Source organism: Lontra canadensis, unplaced genomic scaffold (genome assembly GCF_010015895.1).
Source record: "Lontra canadensis isolate GAN:19392208 unplaced genomic scaffold, GSC_riverotter_1.0 scaffold1, whole genome shotgun sequence".
Classification (NCBI taxonomy): Eukaryota; Metazoa; Chordata; class Mammalia; order Carnivora; family Mustelidae; genus Lontra; species Lontra canadensis.
Window position 1 is genome coordinate 71063942 of NW_022630995.1, and position 22459 is coordinate 71086400.

The 22459-nt window shown below is 39.3% G+C and overlaps 1 protein-coding gene across 1 annotated transcript; it reads right to left on the reverse strand.

Annotated features, from left to right (window-relative positions):
- Window positions 1-61: 61 nt before the first annotated feature.
- Window positions 62-16911, reverse strand: RAB33B (RAB33B, member RAS oncogene family). Its single transcript, XM_032857389.1, has 3 exons — window positions 16883-16911; window positions 16372-16639; window positions 62-2872 (listed from the first exon to the last, which is right to left on the reverse strand). The coding sequence occupies exons 2-3, from the start codon at window positions 16618-16620 to the stop codon at window positions 2432-2434; spliced, it is 690 nt and encodes a 229-aa protein (XP_032713280.1). The 5' UTR covers window positions 16621-16639; window positions 16883-16911; the 3' UTR covers window positions 62-2431.
- Between the last annotated feature and the right edge of the window lie 5548 nt (window positions 16912-22459).

Sequence of the window (22459 nt, forward strand, 5' to 3'; positions counted from 1 at the left end):
AAGATTTTTTTGTTTTACTCTGTAATCATCCTAATAACCAAACAAAGGGAATGAAACACACTTTCTTTATGGCAAAGCTGGTTTATTGAACTTCATAAGGGAAATGTTACAACGACACTATTCCACAATGAAATTATTTAACTTTAGATTTCTTGAGGAAACATATTAGCAATATACTGTCAATAAAGCATCGTCATTAATAGCTAACTACATTAGATTCTGGATTAGCTCCCTTTAGTTGTTCTCAAATTAAGACTTTCCCAAAACATACCTGAAGTTTTCTGTTAAGGGTCATAATTAAAATAAATTCACACAGGAGTTACAAAATGTGTGACTTGTGCTTTAAAAATTTATAATTATTTGTTTGATAGCCACCATTCTGGAAGTGATTTCTCAACAATGAAGTGTTTTATAAATATTTTGGAAAATATCTAAAACCTTTATCCCCATTCAACTGATAAGTGTGCTCTTTAAAAAATAAAAACGTGTAGAAAAAAATTAAAACAGCAAATCACTACAAATGAGATACAAATATTTTAAAATTAATAAATATTAAAGTGAAAAAATAAGTTCTTTCACAGAACTGTAAATGATACCTATATTACGTTCTTATAAAAAGAAAGTTATATATATTTTTTAATCATTATTAACAGCACTTAAAAACATAAATGTGCTTGGAAAGTTTGTAAACTTTCTTCCCACACTTGAAAATGTTTTAAAAGCAATAAACAGATTCCCTTCTTTAAAAAACTGTTACACCCACCACAATTAGCACAGTTGTCATTGTTTTACTACAAAAATAGTTACAAATCAACAATTTAAATTCAAACCATTTTTAATTCTAGCATGATAGGAAAAATGGATTAATCTCCCTAAACACAGACAAAGCCAACTTGTTTTTCCTTAAGCTCTAATATTTAAAACTGAATAATTATTTCCTATAATTATTTTTCAGTTCTTTTAATAGCATTATCTTGTTTTTATAATTAAATTCTCCAATTAGGATCATCATGATGATTAAACAGAAATCCTAAACTAGATTAGATTACCTATCTGATTTCCCACATTCTGAAAATATTATAAGTATAATCATCTTTTGGCTTAATTACTTCCAAAATTATCAAGGGCATCAATCCATCAGAATTAGTGAATGTGCACACTTCAGTTAAAGTTCATGGCTTACATTCCATTCATGTAATAGCTTTGTATGAAAAGTTACTATTTTCTATGTGCAAAGTCTTAAGCTCAAAATAAACATATTTAGGGTAAGAAACTTCTTGAACTACTCTTTACACCACTGAGGGAGAGAGACAAGGTATTTCTCAATACCTACTTTATTTTTCATACTGAGGAGGAACAGCTCATTGTGACCATAAAATTTAAAGATTTTAAAGACTGATACACTGCAACACAATATTATTACAGAACTATATGCAGGCTCCGAGGAATTAGAGGGATGCCTTCAGAGCCACAATTCCACATGGAAGTTGATTTGTTAATTCAACCTTTAGTCATTAAATTGACTGATGATGGGGGAGAGCAAGAGATACTATGCCAGATACATAGCTTGGAATTACTAAGAGCTAAGAACAGGTCTTAGTAGCCAGGAACCACATTTTACCTGTTTTCCCCCAAGTTATAACTCCTCCAATGCTTTCAATTGGTTTTTCACTAAATATACCAAAATAAATTATAAAGCACCTTATTATGTCACTTCATTGACATTAAAGTTAGACTTACATTTGCATATTTTAGTAGAATTTAGTAAGAAAACAATTCAAATTATTTTCCTAAAAATAACAATGACTTCTGTAGATCTGATTGATATACTGATTCGAAATCTCACGCATCTGGAATCTCTGGAAGTCGTTCTTTATGCACTGAGAACCAAAAAATATTCTATGCCTTCTCCCCACACTGGAATTAAATAGTCTTGGTTCTCAAATGTACCAATAGTAATGCAATAAAATACATCAATAATACAAAGAAAGAACTCTAGGGAGAGGCAATACCAGTTTTGTCCTAATAAGAACACTTCCCATTCAAAGGACATACCTAGTATGTATGTCTTAAACCCTTGATTTTTTTTTTTCAATCCCAGGAACACAGGATTATATAGTCATCTATTCCTAAAATACCAACGTGCTCTCATTTGAAGCCTCCTTCACTGGGCTCTCAATGGGAAGATACTCTGATTCATCCTACCTTTACTTCATTTTCAACCTCACATGAAAACCAACTTTTGTCCTGTGTTGTCACAATGACAAATGTAATTAAGTAGATACAAAATACAAAAATTAGCATGACAATGATAAATAGTAAAATGTCAGGATGATCCACTATATTTGAGATTAAATCTTATGACTTATCACTGTCATACTTCAAAAGCATTTCTTTAGTGAAAATTAGATAGCAGAATAAAGACTGTTACTTAGCACCAGCATGTCATTGCAGGCTTTGGTTCAGGCTTCAGTATAATTCCGTTATCAGGGGGTTGACTAAGCATTAATGGTTTGTGGCTCTTAAGTTTATGAGCCAAGGTCATAAATATAGCTTCCACATGGTCATTATCATTGGGGTTTTTTGCAGAGGTTTCAAACAAAGGCATACTGTGTGTGTCAGCAAATTTTTGTGCCAAGTCTGTAGGTACTTGAATGGCACTTCTCAAGTCACATTTATTTCCAACAAGAATCCGTGGTATGTCACTGGCTAGCAAATGTTGTTTGCATTCTTCTATCCAAGATGGCAGGCTATGAAAACTAGCCATGTTGGTCATATCATACACGAAGACAACAGCATGGACATTTCTGTAATAGTGCTGTACCATGCTCTTCCTAAATCGTTCTTGTCCTGCTGTGTCCCATAACTGGATCTGAAAACGAAAAAAAGAAGAGAAAACTGAGAATTTCATTTCAATTATACATATTGAATATTTTAATCAATTCCACGTGGTCTTTAGTACTTCTTCACTTAAATTACTTTGTTCCCATCCATAATGCCTTTTCAGTGTAATTTATGGGATCCAGACATCATGATCATACAGTTACCTCATAATCAATACAAGTGTCGGAACAAGTATTTCAATTCAGCACTTAAATTCAGTAAGTTAAATTTGTTTGGATGAAATTATACCTCAAAAACTGATTTTAAAATATTAAATTGGGGCATGTGGGTGGCTCAGTCAGTTAAGTGTCTGCCTTCAGCTTGGATCATGATCACAGGTTCCTGGGATGGAGCCTCACCTCTGGCTCCCTGCTCAGGTGAAAGCCTGATTCTCCCTTTCCCTCTTCTCATGCTTTCTCTTTCTCTCAAATAAAAAGATAAAATCTCTAAACAACAACAAAAAACTATCGAAATAAATAAAATAGTAAATAGAAATATATCAGGTTTTAACAAATATGTTAAGTGTCTGCTTTTTCTTTTCTTTTTTTCCTTAAGATTTTATTTATTTATTTGACAGAGAGAAAGACAGAGACAGCGAGAGAGGGAACACAAGCAGGGGGAGTGGAAGAGGGAGAAGCAGGCTTCCTGCAGAGCAGGGAGCCTGATGAGGGGCTCTATTCCCAGGACACTGGGAACCTGACCTGAGCCAAAGGCAGACGCTTAATGACTGAGCCACCCAGGCACCCCATAGTTTCTTTTTTTCTCTAAGATTTTATTTCTTTATTTGACAGAGAGAGAGAGAGAGAGAGCGCACAAGCAGGGTGAGGACAGGCAAAAGGAGGGGAAAAGCAGGTTCCCTACTGAGCAGGGAGCCCCATGCAGGGCTCGATCCCAGCACCCTGGAATCATGACCTGAGCATAAGGCAGATGCTTAACCAACTGACCCACCCAGGTGCCCCAATTAACTAATTCCTGTAAATCTGGTTACTGATTACTATACACCATTCTACATTTCACCAGACTAACTTAAAAGAGTCCACTTAAGACAGATGCTAGGAGTCATTAGGTCTAGTCCCCAAACCTGTATGTGTATATGTATATACACATATATACATATGGGTATGTATATATGTATATATATATATACATATATAGAGAGAGACATTCTATGAAATCCCCCTTGAAAATCTTAAAAGGCTAGAAAATCACTTATTTAACCTAAAAATATCTAACAGTAAGACTATTCCAATATCCCAATATCTCCTAATTGAAATATGGGGGCTGGGGGGGGGGAGTTGAGGAAAATAATTATCTACAGCTAAATATAAGTCATGTGTTATGATTCTCTTAAAACACTGAATCACCCTGCCTTTGTTGACTTCCTAAAAAAGTTAAGTGATGAGGGTAGAAAAGACTAGAGGTAGATTTGCTTAAGTATGGGGCGCCTGGGTGGCTCAGTCAGTTAAGCTGCTGCGTTTGACTCAGGTCATGATCCCAGGATCCTGGGATCAAGCCCCACATCTGGCTCTCTGCTCAGCAGGAAGCCTCCTTCTCCCCCCTCCCCCACCTGCCTCTCTGCCTACTTGTGATCTCTGTCTGTCAAATAAATAAATAAAATCTTAAAAAAAAAAAAAGATTTGCTTAGGTAAATTTTGACCAAAAGACTTGTACTACTTATATAAATTAAGAGAGGCCTAGACTGGTGATTCTTCACAGAGTGACAGAGAAGTAGAGGGAAATGAGGGGATTCTGTAGATGGCTCACAAAGAAGAATATAAGCTATAAAGTGCTCAGATTATGGCAGCACATGGTAAGTGCTCAATTAAGATTTAACAAATGAATAAATACATCTTAAAACATGTGATTAGAGATTAAAATATCACTAATCTCTTATATGGTACCTTAACTTAAAATTTTTTTTTTAGTAATCTCTACATCCAGTGTGGGGCTTGCACTCACAACCCAAGATCAAGAGTTGCATGCTCTTCTGACCAAGCCCACCGGGCACCCCCAAGCTACCTTAAATTTTATCAGCTCTGATTTTTTTTTTTTTTGGTAGTTCTTTTTAAGACCAAATTTCTTCATTTTCTTAATATTCTCCCTTTCTTTCTAATTAACATAAACCAAATTTTGCTCTGGGCAGAAATATAAAATGCTATATAAACTTGATCTCTCAGGCTCTCCTAGAACTAAGGGAGGCCAAATGACATAGTAGTCACCAATAATTTGTAGACAGTCTTTCAGTGGGGTTTTCCAGGAAAACTATGGATACATGATTTTAAAAAGACAGAGCATTTGGCACGTGCCTTTTGCACCTCTCTCACCCTACCCTTTCTGCCCGGAATGGGATATAATGACTGGGGTTCAGCAACCATCTTATGAGCATGAAGAAGACCACACAGGAATGGCAGCAATCTACATAAACCTGGAATCCAGCTGACAAGGTACCATCACACAGACTGCTGCCTCCTTATAACATGAGACAAAGAAAACCTTACATGGTTAAATCATAGCTGAATTTCTCTTACATGTAGCTGAATGGTATCCTAAAATTACTTATCCCGCACACTGTTTAAAATCTTTATTTATCCCTTACACTCACATTTACACACTAAATCACAGGTTTGGGCTCAATGCCTTCCCAAAAACCATGTCACAAAATAAATTACTATAAAATACCACTCTTGTGATGTAAGCAATATAAATGGTAAATAGGCCATAAAGACTCAATATCATATAAATCAGAGATAAAAGCAAATAAGTTGTCAGCAAGGTAAACTAAGAACTACTAACATCGAAGATTATTTAAATTAACAAATATTTATTATAGATATATAATATATTATATATAATATATAAATATAATAATATATATAATATATAATTATATATATTATTATTAGCCATCATTAGCCATCAAGGAAATGCAAATCAAAATAATATATATAATAATAATAATATAATAATATAAATATATAATGTATTATATATTTATATATTATATTTAAATTAACAAATATTAATTCAATGCCTCCTATGTGCCATAGGTGACTGTTATACCTCTCGGCCTTAGCTTCTACACCAGTGAAAGTAAAATTTAGTTTCAGACCCTATAAAATAAGCACTCATAGACTAGCTACACTGAGTATGCAAAGAGCTAATATTTTCTTTGAAAATACAACTTTCCTTTATTTTTTTTTTAAGATTTTATTTATTTGTCAGAGATCACAAGTAGGCAGAGAGGTAGGCGGAGAGAGAGGAGGAAGCAGGCTCCCTGCTGAGCAGAGAGCCCAATGCAGGGCTCGATCCCAGGACCCTGGGATCATGACCTGAGCCAAAGGCAGAGGCTTAACCCACTGAGCCACCCAGGCGCCCCACAACTTTCCTTTAAAAAAATAAAACTTTTGGGTGGCTCAGTGGGTTGAGCCTCTGCCCTCGGCTTGGGTCATGATCTCAGGGTCCTGGGATTGAGCCCCGCATCGGGCTCTCTGCTCAGCGGGGAGCCTCCCCCTCTCTCTCTGCCTGCCTCTCTGCCTGCTTGTGCTCTCTCCCTCTGTCAAATAAATAAATAAAATCTATTAAAAAATCTAAAAAAAAAAAATAAAATACAACTTTTTTATCCCTACTAACAGGTTTAGAATAAAAACACTCAACACAATTAAAAATGCTTCTAAAGATATCAAAAGATATTATACAAAGCTACAATAATCAAGACTGTGCTACTGGAATTAAGATTAAACATACAGATCAACAGAACAAAACTTAGGGTCCAGAAATAAATCCATATATCTGTGGTCAACTGCTTTTCAACAAGAGCACTGAGACAATTCAATAGAGAAAGAATAGTTGTTTAAACAAATGGTTCTGGCACAACATACAAAACACAAGGTTGGACCTCCTACCTCACACCATATATAAAAACTTATCGAAAATGGTTTAAAAAAAAACTAAATTTAAGGGCTGAAACTATAAAATTCTTAGAAGAAAACCTAGGGATAAATATTTGTGACAAATGGGTTAGACAATGGTTTCTAAGATATGATATTTAAAGCACAAGCAATCAAAGAACAGATAAATTGGACTTCATCAAAATTAAAAATGTTTGTGTTTCAAAGAATATTATCAAGAAAGTGAAAGTCAACTTACAGAATGGGAGAAAAGAGCTGCAAATAATATCTGAGAGGGGTGTACCATCCAGAATATTTAAGACCTCTCATAACTCAATAATAAAAGGACAAATAAACCAATTTAAAAACTGGCAAAGAATCGGAATAGATATTTCTCCAAAGAAAATGTACAAATGGTCAATAAGCACATGACAAGAGACTCAACATCATGAGCCATCAAGGAAATGCAAATCAAAAAAACAAATGAAATACCACTTTACACTCACACCAGGATGGCCATTAAAAAAACAAAAAAGATGGACAGTAACAAGGGTTGGTAGAGATGTAGAAAAATTGGAAACTTCATACATTGCTGGTGCGGATGTATTTTAAAATAGTACAGCCACTTTAGAAAACAGTTTGGCAGTTCCTCAAAAAGTTAATCAGTCTATGATATACCCACAAAAAGGAACAAAGTACTGATACGTGCTGTAACACAGATGAACCTCTAAAATACACTAAGTGAAAGAGGCCAGACATATATTCTATGGTTCCATTTACATAAAGTATCCAAAATAGAGAAATCATAGAGAGAGAACACAAATTGGGTGGTTGCCAGGGCTGGGGGATGGGGAGAAACTGCTGACTGGGGGAGGGACTTTACTTGGTGGAGTGATGGAAATATTTTAAAACTGGACAGAGATGTGGTTATAAAACATTATCAATCTATTGAATGCTGCTGAATTGTTTACTTTAAAATAGTTCATCTTGGGGCGCATGGGTGGCTCAGTCGTTAAGCGTCTGCCTTCGGCTTAGGTCATGATCCCAGGGTCCTGGGATAGAGTCCCATATTGGGCTCCCTGCTCAGTGGGAAGCCTGCTTCTCCCTCTCCCACTCCCCCTGCTGTGTTCCTTCTTTTGCTGTGTCTCTGTCAAATAAATAAATAAAATCTTTTAAAAAATAAAATAAAATAAAATAGTTTATTTTATGTTATCTGAAATCCACTTCCATAAATTATTTAAAAGAAACAAACAGAGTTGCTATACAACCCAGTAATTCCACTCCCAGGTATGTACCTAAGAGAATCGAAAAGATATGTTCACACAAAAACTTGTATCCAAATGTTCATAGCAACAGTATTTGAATAGCTAAAAGGTAAAAACAACCCAAATGTCCATCAACTAATAAAATGTATGTCCATATAGTGGAGTATTGTTCAGCCACAAAAAGGAATGAAGTACAGACACATGCTACAACATGGATGAATCTAGAAAGTGAAGGAAGCCAGACACCACAGGCCACATACTGTAAGATTCTGTGTATATCAAATGTCCAGGATAGGCAAATCTGAGACAGAAAGTAGACTGACTGGTGGCTGCCAGGGTTGAGAAAAGGGAAGGAACAGGGAGTGACTGTTAAAATGGGCCTGGGGTTTCTTTTTGGATTTCTGGAATCAGATAGTGAGGATAGTAAATAATACACTAAACTGTGTGATTATACTAAAAACCACTAAACTGTTTATTTTAAAAGGGTAAATCTTATGACAGGTGAATTATATGTTTTTTAGAGTGACCAGAAAACCCAAAACAAAACCCACTCCATGCTGTATCTTTATCATTTAGAAAGATATTTGGGGAATAATTTGGATGACATATAAAAGCTGTCCAGAGAAACTGGACCTGATCTTCTCTCCTTTAAAAAGATTTCCTGTAGCTCAGGTACTCAAAAACCATTTCATCAATGAAGAATGATTTTAAAGGGTTTAAGCAAAGAATCTTTGTAAGTTAAAAATAAATAAATGAAAAGCACACCAGGAAATAATACCAAATAACCATGCTGTCTTTAAAGCAATTTCTCCCTTTATTTCTACTTTTGTTTTCCATAACAACCAACCACTTTTTTCTTTTTAAAGATTTTATTTATTTGACAGAGAGAGATCACAAGTAGGCAAAGAGGCAGGCAGAGACAGAGAGAGGGGCAAGCAGGCTCCCTCCTGAGCAGAGAGCCCGATGTGGGGCTCGATCCCAGGACCCTGGGATCATGACCTGAGCCAAAGGCAGAGGCCTTAACCCACTGAGCCACCCAGGTGCCCCACCAACCACTTTTTCTATAAAAACAAACTAAACTTTAAAACAAATAATAATTACCCAGAATTTAGACCTGCCTCAAAGAACTGTGAAAGTCCTCAATAAAAGTGGTGATGATGAGGCTGTTTATCCCTAAGAAAACCGCTTGTTTGTTTTAGGATGGGACAGACTCAACAATACTTGGATTTCCACCAATCCTGTTCAGAATAATGCATTCTACCCTAGGAAGACTTTCAGGAAACAAGAGGTTTGAAATAGTAACTCTCACACTTTACTGGAAGGCCATAATAGTAATTACTAAGTTAAAGAGGCATTTACACGGAGTGTTTATTTATTTATTTAAAGATTTTATTTATTTGTCAGGGGGTGGGGGGGTGGGGTAGAACACAAGCAGGGGGAGAAGCAGGCAGAGAGAGAAGCAGGCTCCCCACTGAGCAAGGAGCCTGATGGAGACTGGATCCCAGGGATCATGACCTGAGGTGAAGGCTGACGCTTAACAGACTGAGCCACCTAGGCATCCCGCAAAGGAGTACTTTTAAAAGAACCTTCAAAATTTCACTGACAGAATTGTTAAAACAGTGAAGGCTCAGGCAAAGGCACACCACCTTGCTGTCTGGAACCTTCAGGCCTGCATGGGACACTGAGGCGAGGGCAAGGAGACTGGGATGAGCAAAGAGAGACTCTGCAAAGAAAGGATAGGACAAATGATAAACACTGTCAGCCATAAAAGGCAAGAGGAAACTTTGACCAAAAGAGAAACAGACATAGGGAGATACTCAGTGGAGAACCCCATGACAGTTTAGAAAAGTCTTGAGGTTTAGCTATGAGTAGAGTGATACACAGTGCTTTAAAAACGAGAATAACACTTTGGAACCTAAGGAAGTGACATGCATTTGTTTGGTTAAATTAGGAAATATTTTCAGAGCAATTTTCCCAATATTAATAATGTTTTACGAAAAATGGCTAATGCATGCTCCCACAGATATTACTCCCACTTTACACATTATAAGGACAATGTAAAATATATTTTAATAATATTTCACAAATCTCTATTCTAAATTCTAGTACAAAGTTCAAACAAAAATGGCAACCTAGCTCTTTGCTCAATCCCAATAGTAGAGTCTTACTGTTGATGAAATTTCTTTTAGTATTTTTATGACCAAAATGAGAAATGGTCTGGCTAAAATGACTTAATACTGTTTTTGCTTGACTGAAAATGATAAAGGTATTAACCCAAATGATCTTCCTTCTTTGATCAGCTATCAAACTTCCATTAGTTTCCATTATCACCTCAATTCTGGATTTTACCAGAGTAGCCTACTAACTGATGTCCTTGTTTTCCACACATTCAATGTGTATCCCCTGAGTACCACCTAGTTTAGAAACCTAAACTAGAAACTAAAGCTAGATACTCAGTGAAGTCTATGGCATTACTAGACATGGATCCTGCTCTGAGTAAGACCGAAGAAGACTTAATAAAAGAGACAGAGACATCTAAATAGTACAGTGAGTTAAGAGATCATTTAAAGGCTCAGGTAGGTGCTGAAGGGAGTTCACAGAAAGAAGAAATAGAATGGAGAAGGAGGGATGGGATGTTTTTGATAGACATACTGAGTTTAATAGGGAAGAATTACATGTGCTGAAATATGAGCAGAGGAAATATTCCAGGCAGAGCGGGGCATGCAAGGGGAAACACAGGGATCGGCAAATAAGCAGCTAGACTATAGGGTACCTGAAGGAAAGTTAATGGGGGAAAAAAGTCTGAAAAGCAGTCTGGAGCAAGATAAAGGAAGTCCTACATTAATTTTTTTAAATTGGAATTTTATAATATAATGGAGAACTATCCAGGACATCTGAGGCAGGAGACATTAATCTCCCTTAAATGCAACACTAATCTGGCATTTTGGCAACAATGTACAAAACAGGCTCATTGAGAACTAGGGATGAGAGATGAGTTGAGTTGCTGCAACAGCTCACAGGGAGGTAAGAAAGACCTGACCTGGGATTTTGAACAAAGGGTGGATGAGAGAATCATGCATGTAGAGAACCGGCTGGAGTTAGGTACAAAAGAGAGGAGTGAGGCCTTGAGGAAAAGGATGCCATCATGACAACCTAGGTGATGTGGGGAGAAACAGGAACAGCAGATTTGCCAAGGAAGATGAACTCACTTCAGACATTCAAGGCAAAGGAGGGATTATCCAAATAGCCATGTCTAGAAGACAGTAGGAAATGCAGAGTGAGATGAGGAGAGAGGCAGGCTAAACAAAGATTTAAAAGTTATCTTCATGGATTGACAGCTGACAACAGTCAAGTGACTTCCAAAGGAGAGAATGTAGATAGAAAACCAGGTCAAGGGGTAGACTGAGTCTCACTCTAGATCCTTCCTCTATTGCTGCCACATTTATCTTCTGAAAACACTGGGGACTTTTCGCCATGCATACAAAATGAAGCCTAGACTCTTTAGCTTTGTGTTTTAGACTTCTCACAAATGTTGCTACCAACACCTTCACATTCTTCCCACTTGCCACCTTTCTATAGACCCTCTGATCCTGATGGAGCATCCTGGTCCTCTTCAGAAAAGCCCCCTCAGCTCTGCCCTCCCTCTGTGAAACCTCATCTAGCATTCCAAACACAAATGATTCCTCCACCCACATCCAAACAATAACTTGGCACTCATTCATTGCCTGGTTTTGCTGGTCATCTTTTTAGGTACATACCTCTTCTCCCAATCTGGGAGAAGATCTATGCACTATATCAGGGTCAAATCTATGCACTATATCTATGCACAAAATCTATACACTATATCAGGGTCAGCAAACTTCTTCTGTGAAGAGTGAATATCTTGGGCTCTGTGGGCCTAACAGTGTCACAACTACTCAGCTCTTGCCACTGTAGTGCAAAAGCAAACACAATATGTGAATACAGGAACACAGCTGTGTTTCAATACTTCATTTATAAACACTCAAATGTGAATTTCGCATAACTTTCACCTGTCATGAAATCATACTCTTACAATGTTCCCCCCAACCATTTAAAAAAGTAAAAATCACTTTTAGCTTGCTGGCCACACAAAAACAGGCAGCAGGCCATATTCGGCCCTCAAGCATGGTTTGCCAACCCCTATGATATATCATAATTCTCTGTGACTAAAAAAATGTTATCTTTCTTACAATTACTCATTAAATATTTGTTTTAACAACAGGGGAAGAGGTGTCCTGATTATGTTCCTTTAGTTAATATTAACATCTTATATTTAACATGGCAAAAAGTCATACCTCTATAATTGATAACTAAGCCATCCCAATGTTCAAATAGAAACTGCTGACCTCTAATGAGAAGATAGATTAAATGCAACATGAGGCTCTAATTATTCTGTTGGTGTCTGCCATTGTAAAATGCTTATATGAACTAGTTATCATGGGGATACACATACAAGGAAGGAGCATAAGGATTAGGGTTGAGAGTCTTAATTTAAAAATCAAATGTGTTTTTATTTAAAGAATTCATTTTATAATTTTATTCAACTTCCAAAATTCTGCAAACAAGATTTTCCTTTTTCAACCATACATATATAGTACTTAGGAAAAAGCGAATAAATATAGACTTTGCTACATTTCATAAAACATTTTAACTGATTCTGAAAGGGCACTGCCCTAAGGCACGCTTTTTAAAAAACCTCCAGTCCACAATTAAAAAAATTTAACACAGGGCACCAGTTAAGTGTCTGACTCTTGATTTTGGCTCAGGTCATGATCTTGGGGTGGTGGGACAGAGCCCCAGTCAGGGTCCCTGCTGAGTTGGGAGTCTGCTTGAGAGTCTCTCCCTCTGCCCCTCCCCCTCACTCACGTGTGTGTGCACACATGTACTCTCTCTCTCAAATAAATAAATCTTTAAAAAAATATATTTAACACATCTCACTTTTACCAAACAAATAAAAATGTCTAGAATGTCATATTATTAGTAAAGTAACATAATGTTTTCCAGCTTTCACTTTAAGATGAAAGATGAAAAGACATGTCATTTCAGATTAGGCTAAAAATTTTCCAAATAAAAAGTATGTATGACCGTTTGAGCAGCACTTAAGATGTATTACAGGTTAACAACAAAAAAGCAGAATCAGGACATGGAATAAAGCTCTTCTATATTCACTTCAATTTTTTTTAAGACACTAAAAAAGTTTTTTTTTTTTTTTAAGATTTCACTTGTTTATTAGAGAGACAGGAAGCAAGCATGCATACTCAGGAGAAGGGGCAGAGGAAGAAGCAGCAGCAAACTCCCTGCTGAGCAGGGAGCCTGACTGGGGTGGGGTGGTGGAGCTTGATCCCAGGACCCTGAGATCATGACCTGAGCCAAAGGCAGAGACTTAACCAACTGAGCCACTCAGGTGCCCCTAAAAATAGTTAAAAAAAAAAAAAAAAAAAAAAAAGGTTCTGGGGCGCCTGGGTGGCTCAGTCAGTTAAGCATCCCACTCTTGATTTCTGCTCAGGTCATGATCTCAGGTCCTAAGACCAAGCCCTATGAGGGCTCCTTGCTCAGTGGGGAGTCTACTTGAGATTCTTTTCCTCCTCTTCTGCCCCTCTTTCTACTCACTCTCAAATAAATAAACCTTTTTTTTTTTTAAGTCCAATGTATAATGTATGGAGATACACATATTTTGAAATGTCTTTTGTTTCTTAAAACTTTGTGAAAGCAAATATCCAAAATAGTCCTATCTTTTTCTACTACAGAGATCTCAGAATATTTCTGTTAGTCTTTTAAACCATAACAAAAATCTTTCAAGTCTTAAAAGTTGGAGGTACAAGCCAATGGCTAAGGCCTCCAAAGGAAAAGAAACTCAGTATCCAGGTCTACCAACCAAATAGGTTAGGCTAAAGCTCAGGAGGAATAATCCCCCCCCAAAATGTTTTCTCCTTACCGCTTTCAATCAGAAGAATGAGCTCTGTGCTCCCAGATTCATCACATTTATGGCTTTTGGTTTACTTATCACTGCCAGCACTTATTCCAGTAGTTAAGTATTCAGCTTAGATAATGGACACGTTTTATATTTTTTAAGTGTCTCTTAAATTTGCAACTGATTCATCTGAGATGTTCAAGTACAAATGGCAAGCCATAAGTAGGTAAAGGAGGAAAATCCTAACTCCTCCCCTGCCTTTATTCCCTCTACTTATTTCTTTAAAATCACGCTTTTGGGGGTAAATTCTCTCACCTTCACCGGTCTGCTTATGCCCTACTTTATCTTTGCTTCATGCTTTAAGTGCACAGCCACAGAAGTGATGCCGTCAAAGAGGAGTAATGATGTTAAGCTACTAAGGAAGAAGAATCTTCTTAAGATTACCAATTAATGAACCAGTTGCTACACATATGTTCTCATATAATCCGCTCACCTAATCTCATATGGTATTATCATCCCAATTATCATCCCAATTGAATCCCAATATGAATCCCAATTCATTACTATCTGAAAATACGGTATTTTCAGAAAAGAAAATGGTCCCTGAAAGATTAAAGAACTGCCTTAGGACTAGAGTAACTGACTACCCCAGTTTGCCTGAGATTGAGGGGGTTCCTGGGATACGGGACTTCCAGTTTTAAAACTGGGCAAGTCTTGAGGTGCCAGGGTGGCTCAGTCAGTTAAGTGTCTGCCTTTGGCTCCGGTCAGGACCCCAAAGTCCTGGGATCGTGCCCCACATCTGGCTCCCTGCTCCTTTTCCGTCTCCCTCTGCCTGCCACTCCCCCTGCTTGTATTCCCTCTCTGTCAAGTAAACAAATAAAATCTTTTTTAAAAAATAAAATAAAACTGGGAAAGTTTTGGGCAAAATCGGTCACCCATCTAAGTTCACATAGTCCATCCTTACCCTTTCATAGGTTCAAATTTGGGCCAAGTCAGTTGGGCTCCAAAGCCCATGCACTCTCTCCCAGGACTCCTGCTTCTCCCAAACTAACCTCCTCCTGAAACCTCAGAAGCCCCATTATTTTCCTCACCCTCAGGATTCTGAGCCTAACCTAATTCTGATGAAAAAGATTTAGTCTTTTCTTATTCTGTCTTTTCCTCTGTAGTATATATAGATCTTTCTTAACTCCCTAATACAGAGTACCCAAAAGACCACCACAGGCAGCCTGAATGGAATGATAAAAGATTAAAATAAAAACTAAAAGGCAAAAGGGCCTATAGTCGGCTGATTTCTTTTCAACCCTATTTTTCCTTTACATCATTAGCATTTAAACCCCTCTGGGGAGGGGGGTGGTGGTGAAGGGCAGCGGTTGGAGAACTAAAAAATAAATTGTTCTTGCCTCAAGGATGTGAAAGGAGGAATGAAAAGATGAGTCTGTTTCCCCCACCCCACACAGGACTGAGGTAAAGATGTACATACTAATTTAAGCAAAAAAGTAAACAGTATAAGGAAGGCACAGCTTTATCCTGGGGTCTGCATGTTTTAAGGGGTGGTATTAGCCAGTGGCTGCAGACTTAGTGGTGGTCTGGAATGAAGAAGCATATACCAGAAGAAGATCTCAGCCCTGTCACTGATCCTCATTTTCCAATGTACCCATTCCAATCCCTCAGAACCCTAATTTTGGTCTTGGGCCTACTCCCTTCTCCACTATAACTGCCTCCCTCGTCTCCAGAGCCACCAGTAAGAAATAAGAATTGGGAGCGGGTGGTACTAAGAATGTGTTTTCCGGCAAACCAAGTAGGAACTATTGTGTATAGAATGGTTCTGCAGGAAAATAAGACTTTTCTCAACAACTCAATGTCAGATTGAAACTTCTGAAGCACACTGCACGCTACAGAACACCTAATTACTTCCTCAAAGGCAATAAGGCTTTACTTCCACCATATCTGAGACAGTGCTCAGACAACTGTTTAATATACAATATTTATTAAATGTTTTCCATGCCTGAGAAATTTCACTGTTTTTCCTTCAGCCTTACTTCCCTGACTCCCAACACATGAGACCCTGCCAACGAGTCAACGGATACCTTCTACACTCTTTGCTACTCAAAGTGTGATTCACGGACTAGTTGCATCTGCATCACCGGCGGCTTTACAAATCAGAATCTGCATTAAAAAAAAAAAAAAAGTTGGCCGGGTAAATCGCGGGACATTAAAGTTTGTGGAGCACTGCCTTCTAAGTTTTATATATATAAATCCTTCCGAGCCCCAGCTCCAATCTCTACATCAGCTTGAGAAAAGACGGCATGCACACGTTGCACAGGGCCAGCGATCAACCCACGGTGGGGTCGGGACCTGTCACCCCAAGGCATCCTTCCTCCCTGACACTGCCCCCTCCGCTCACCTTGATGCGCTCCCCATCTATCTCCACCGCACGTTCTCGGAAATCCACCCCGATGGTAGCCTCGGTGCGGTCGGGGAAACGGCCGGCGCAGAAGCGGTAGGTCAGGCACGTCTTGCCCACGTTGGAGTCACCGATCACGATTATCTTGAAGATACGGGAGCGAGCCGGAGGCAGGAACACTGAACCCCCTGACACTGCACCGCTGGACGAGAAGCTCGCCTCCAGAGACGACTCCATCTCCGAAGCCATTCTCCGGACCCGCCCCAAACTGAGGCGGAGGAAAGGAGACGCAGAAAGATAGAGAGAATACGCCACCTCTAGCGAAGGCGCCCAGTGTGCGGGCTCGGAAGCGTAACGTCGCAAGAGCCACCGCCCTCCGGACCCGCAGCGCGCATGCGCACCTTTCCGCCCACACGTCGCGCAGGTGTGGCGTCCAGCGGCCCCGTCTCGCTGCTCCTCCCACCTAGCCCGCGGCTCCGCCCCGCCGTCTCTCCCCTCGGCCCGGGTCTACCTGGAAAGGCTTGACGGCCGGGGGCCCTGCCGGGGGCTTGACGGCGGGTGCGGAGAGCCGACCTGAAGACGGCCGGGCAGAGCGCCCTAGGCCCGGCACCCAGACTGGACCGGCCTCGCCTCGTCCAAGACTCACGCCCTCCGGAGGAAGCAGCGCAATCACTCTGGGGGCGGGGAGAGAAAGACAGCTGAAAGGAAGGAGGTACCACCAGGCCTCTCTCGCGAGAGGGCCGAAGAGCCGCCTTAAACGGGGGCGTGTGCCTGGTGAGGAGGCGAAAGGTCTTCGGAAGGCTGGGATGTGGGGTTCGGCGCCGTTGTTGACGTTGTTGGGGGTTCCTCGGACTTGCAGGTGGAAGCGGGTTCTCTCGGCTTGCAGCGGGGTGGGGGGGGCGGGGCGCGGAATCGGCTGTGCCGCCTGCCCCCTCGGGGCTCCCTGGACCCCGGGACTTGGGACCGTAGCAAGGAGGACTGTAGGGGGTGGGGCGTGAGGTGCCGCCGGAAGGCCCGGGACGCGAGTGGAGGCGAGCCCCCGGCCTCGCGGAGTTGTCAGTGAGGCCGTGGGGAGACCGAGGCCGCCGCCGCCGTGGCACGGAGATTTCCTCGCCCCCTAGGCCATGTGAGGGTATCCGCGGGACTCTAGTGCCCAGGGCTCGTTTTGCGGATGCCCCAGGCCCAAGAAGTAGAGCAGATCACTGGTGGGACACTTAGGGGCATTGAACCGGGAGTTGTTTCCAGACGGACTCTCTATGAGAATAAAACCCATTATGCCCTAGTTATGTCTTAATGCCTGGGTGATGATGATGTGGCCGCTCAGTATTCCTGAGCGCACGCAGTTGTTGTCTTGGCCCACTAAGAAAAACATTAACAGACGAGACCACCCAGCCGGAAAGAATCTTCTCTGGAATTCGTCAGATGAAACCTCCCGCACAGTAACTCAAAAGGTCCAAAATGTGCGAACTTTGTTTTTTTTTGAAAAGTTTTTTTTTTTTGGAGGGAAAAACCCCCCCCCCCCCCCCCCCCCGAGCAAATGCTTATGCCGCTTGTAAAGTGAAGGCCTATGGAGAGGAGGACATGGTAGGCTTTAGAGTAAAGGGAACAGTACAGCACTAAAAGTTCTAGGAAAGGAGATAAATTGCTTATTCCATTAGGTAAAATGAAAATGTAGTCATTGGAAATTAGTGGAAGAACCCGAGGCTACCCAGAATTACTAGGAATTTGCGATAGCCCTAATATATAGTAACTTCTTTTGCTGTAGAAAAACTATAGTCACTAATAGAGCAAGTTATGTTAGCCAGGAAAAAAAGGTTTACTCACCTGGTTGAATGTGTATGCCAATTACATTTATTCAGTATCCTGTTAGAGAAACTAAAACATGGGCTGGAAAATTCTAATTGTTTATCTGTGAGGTTATTTCTGTGAGGATTGATCATCCCAGACACTATTAAAAGGCCTTGAAATATATTCCTCTAATTTACTCTACCTGTAAAGTACCCATTCAAAGAAGCTGAAGATTTAGAACAAAAACCAGTTGAAGAATTCAGAGCTCTGGATAATTAGATAATTGCAAAGGATGAGTAAAAAAAAGCATTAGCATCCTTGCATCCTAAGACCCTTTTTCTTTTGTATTCTAGCTTTTTCAGACTAGCTCTTACTAAACTGTATTAGAAATTTTTTTTGTCTGTTTATCCAAATCCTATTCTTACTTCAAAAGTTTCACCTCTGTGAAGCTTTTCCTGATGACTTCAGTTCAGAATGTTCTTTGTTTTTTGGGGTATTGCTTATTTGGTCTTTGAATACTGTCTTCACTGTTTAAGTTTCATAATTATATGTTGTGTCTTACCAGCCAGACTGTCAGCTCTTGAGTACTGACGGAAAGCTCATTGCTTTTCAGCAAGTGATGAATAAATTAATGAAGTGAGAAAATTTTTTGCATGAAGTTTGTCAGTTTGAACCCTTTACCAATTATACACATTTCAGCACTACTTAAAGAGAAGAAATACTATAAACACTTGACACCGTTATGAAGCATTTTATATTTTCAGCTTGAAGTTTGAGAGACTCTGTGTGACTGAAGTATGTCACTCTTCTTAACTGAATAATCCCAGAACCTCCAGGTTGATACTTGGAGATTCTGCTATTTGAAGAGTGGATGGATTATGAATCCGTTTTCTGAAAATTCATTTTGTCCTTGGAATTCTTCTCTATTTGCTGGCACTACCACTTGACCTCAAAATATCATCAGCATTTAACTTTTTCTTAATACTTTGCAATATAGCTGAGAAGAGACTAAATTTGAACTTATAGCAATACAACTTAAAACTGGAACATTATAGGGGCACCTGGGTGGCTCAGTGGGCTAAGCCTCTGCCTTTGGTTTAGGTCATGATCTCAGGGTCCTGGGATAGAGCCCTGCATCAGGGTCTCTGCTCATCGGGGAGCCTGCTCCCCCCGCCCACCCCCCGCCTCTCTGCCTACTTGTGATCTCTGTCAAATAAACAAATAAAATCTTTAAAAAAAACTAACATTATAAACGGCTTAGGGTACTTATTTAGGTTTATAAATTTATAATTAGGGTATTTATTTAGATGTATGTTTAAAAATACTTTTCAGGACGCCTGGGTGGCTCAGTGGGTTAAAGCCTCTGCCTTCGGCTCAGGTCATGATCCCAGGGTCCTGGGATGGATTCCCGAGTCGGCCTCTCTGCTCAGCGGGGAGCCTGCTTCCTCATCCCTCTCTGTCTGCCTCTCTGCCTACTTGTGATCTCTGTCAAATAAATAATCTTTTTAAAAAATAAAAATACTTTTCTAATGGAAAAAAGTGAATGAATATTAGAACCACAAAATAAGGGTAATCTTATATACAAAGTATAATTACTTATTTTCAGCTTTTTCTGCAGAGATGCTGCTTCCCTGTGGTAGAGGCCATTTTTAAACTGATCTTACCATGGAATAGCTCCTAGGCAATTTCACTCTTATGTTCAGGACTGAGCATGGAGGATAAAGGAGAGTTCTCTTGCTTGCCCAGGTAACGGTTTCTCAGTTTCTGCCCTGAGGACATTTTGAGCCAGTAATTCTTTGTTGTGGGAAGCTGATCTGAGTATTGTAGGATGTTCAGCAGCATCCCTGGCTACCACCAAATATATGCCAGTACTATTCCACTCCTAGTTGTAATAACCTAAACCCTCTGTAGACATTACCAAATGCCCCTGAGGGACAAATCTGTGGCCCCTCCCTGCTGTCACTGAAAACCACCGGCCTATATAGGGACTCTTCTCACAATTCTGGTTAGCTGTCCATCCCAGCTGATAGTAGGAGTCACTAAAGAGAGAACTCAATTCCCCAGAGAAGTATAGAATTGGTCTTATGGGCCTCCACAAGATTAACATACCACTGTGTTTAATAGTAACCCCAAATATAAAATAGATACTGCAGGGGCGCCTGGGTGGCTCAGTGGGTTAAGCATCTGCCTTTGGCTCAGGTCATCATCTTGGGGTCCTGGATCAAGCCTGGCATTTGGCTCTCTACTCGGTGGGAAGCGTGCTTCCCCCACCCTCTGCCTGCCTCTCTGCCTACTTATGAACTCTCTCTGTCAAATAAATAAAATCCTTAAAAAAAAAAAAAAGATACTACAGTATAAATAGCAGAGTTTCATTTTAGTACCTAAACAGTAAATTACTACTACCATTTTATAGGTTAGCTTACTGAGTTTTAGAATTAAAACCAGAAAAATAAAACAGGTCAAAAGGGAAAGAGCTGGTTCTTTGAAATGATCAATAAAATATGGCAAAACAAAAATAGCAAAGATTTTTAAATCAGAAGATGTGAAGAATGAAAAAGGAGTTAGATTCAGAGGGATTTTTTTTTTTTTTAAAATAAGCTCTATACCCAGTGTAGGGCTTGAACTCAAAACTGACAAATCAAGAGTCACATGCTCTACTGACTGAGCCAGCCAGACACCCCTAAAGGGAATTTTATTTTTACTTTTTTTTAAAGATTTATTTATTAGAGCACATGCATGAGCACAAGCAAGGGGAGGTGGAGGGACAGAGGGAGAAGCAGACTCCCAGCTGAGCAGGGAGCTCGGCATAATCCCAAGACCCTGGGGACAATGTCTGGAGCTGAGGGCAGATGCTTAACTACCTAAGCTACCCAGACACCCCAGGAATTTTAAATATAAGAGAATACTATGTATAACTCCGTATTCATAAAAATATTTTATTGAGCACCTACCACATAAAAAACAGGCACTATATGAGTTGCTAAAGATACTGTGGTTAACAGACCTAATTTGTGAAACCTGTTTAACAGAATACCAGAGAAAAAAGGGGTTGGCACCTCTAACCCCTGCATTGTTTAAGCTTCCACTGTATATTTTATATTACATATGTTGTAGTACGATATTACTTGAAGGTAAACTGTGATAAGTTAAAGATTCATATGGTAAAACTTAGAACAGCTACAGTAAAACACAGAAGCAGCCAACAGAGAAATTAAAATGAAATACTATGAATTAATCCAAAAGAAGACAAGAAGAAAAAGATGTAGACTGAACAAGTAGAAAATGATATATCAAAAACTAAATTAATTGTAAATGGTTTAAACACTGCAATTAAAAGGAAGACATGCCTCCCTAAATAGAAAAGCAAGGCCTAATTATGTACTAATGCTTACCAAAAAAAAAAGTCATCATCAACATAAAGACACAGACAATTTCAAAGTAAAATGATGGAAAAAGATAAGCAAACAGAATAAAGCTGGAACATTTACTGAAGTCTGACAAAGTAGACTTCAGGAAAAGGAATTTGGCCTATCTTTAGGAAGAGATAAAGAGGGGCATTTCATAATATAAAAAGATCAATTCATCAAGAAGAGAGAGCAAGAAAGCTTAAAATACATGAAGTAAAAACTGATAGAAAAGGGAAATAGACAAATCCAAAATTATGGCTAAGATTTCAACGTTTCCTTCTTGGTATTTGATAAACAAGTAGATTTTTAAAATCTGTAATGATAAAGAAGACTTTAACAGTATTATCAACCCATCTGACCTAATATTCAGAGGAAATTACATCAAACAATGGCAGAATATGCATTTATTTCAAAATGCACATGCAAGATTCACCAAGACAGACCACAAACTGGGAGATCTTTTTTTTTTTTACTTCTCAATAAATGTAAAAATAACTGAAAATTCTACTAATCAATGTCCAGTCAGGAAATAGAAACCACATAGGAATTTGGCCATGTAATGTTTAATATAAACAATTATTAACTATGATGGGATTGAGGTAACAAGGGATTAGCTGGTAGAAAATAAAGAAAACTCTATGGCATATCAGATATAAGAAGCAGTTGCTATCCCTAAGTGGAGATCCCCAAAGCACCCCTCCATACACACACCCTGCCCCCAGCTCCAGGCTGAGATCTAGACCTTGTTACAGAGGACAAGGCCCTGGCTTAATGACTGGTAAAGGATTTGTTGTGGTACTGTGCCAGTGAAACATGATGGTAATCCACTCTTTGGAACTTGCTGAAAGTCCATCCTCTAGGGTATCAGAAAAGCTGTTCATAGGTAGGTATCT

Bases quoted from the DNA above. Each gene is read 5' to 3' on its own strand.
- RAB33B (XM_032857389.1), bottom strand. From the start codon at position 16,620: ATGGCTTCGGAGATGGAGTCGTCTCTGGAGGCGAGCTTCTCGTCCAGC. The intron at 2,873-16,371 runs GTGAGCGGAGGG...TTTCGTTTTCAG, and splicing joins TAGATGGGGAGCGCATCAAG to ATCCAGTTATGGGACACAGC.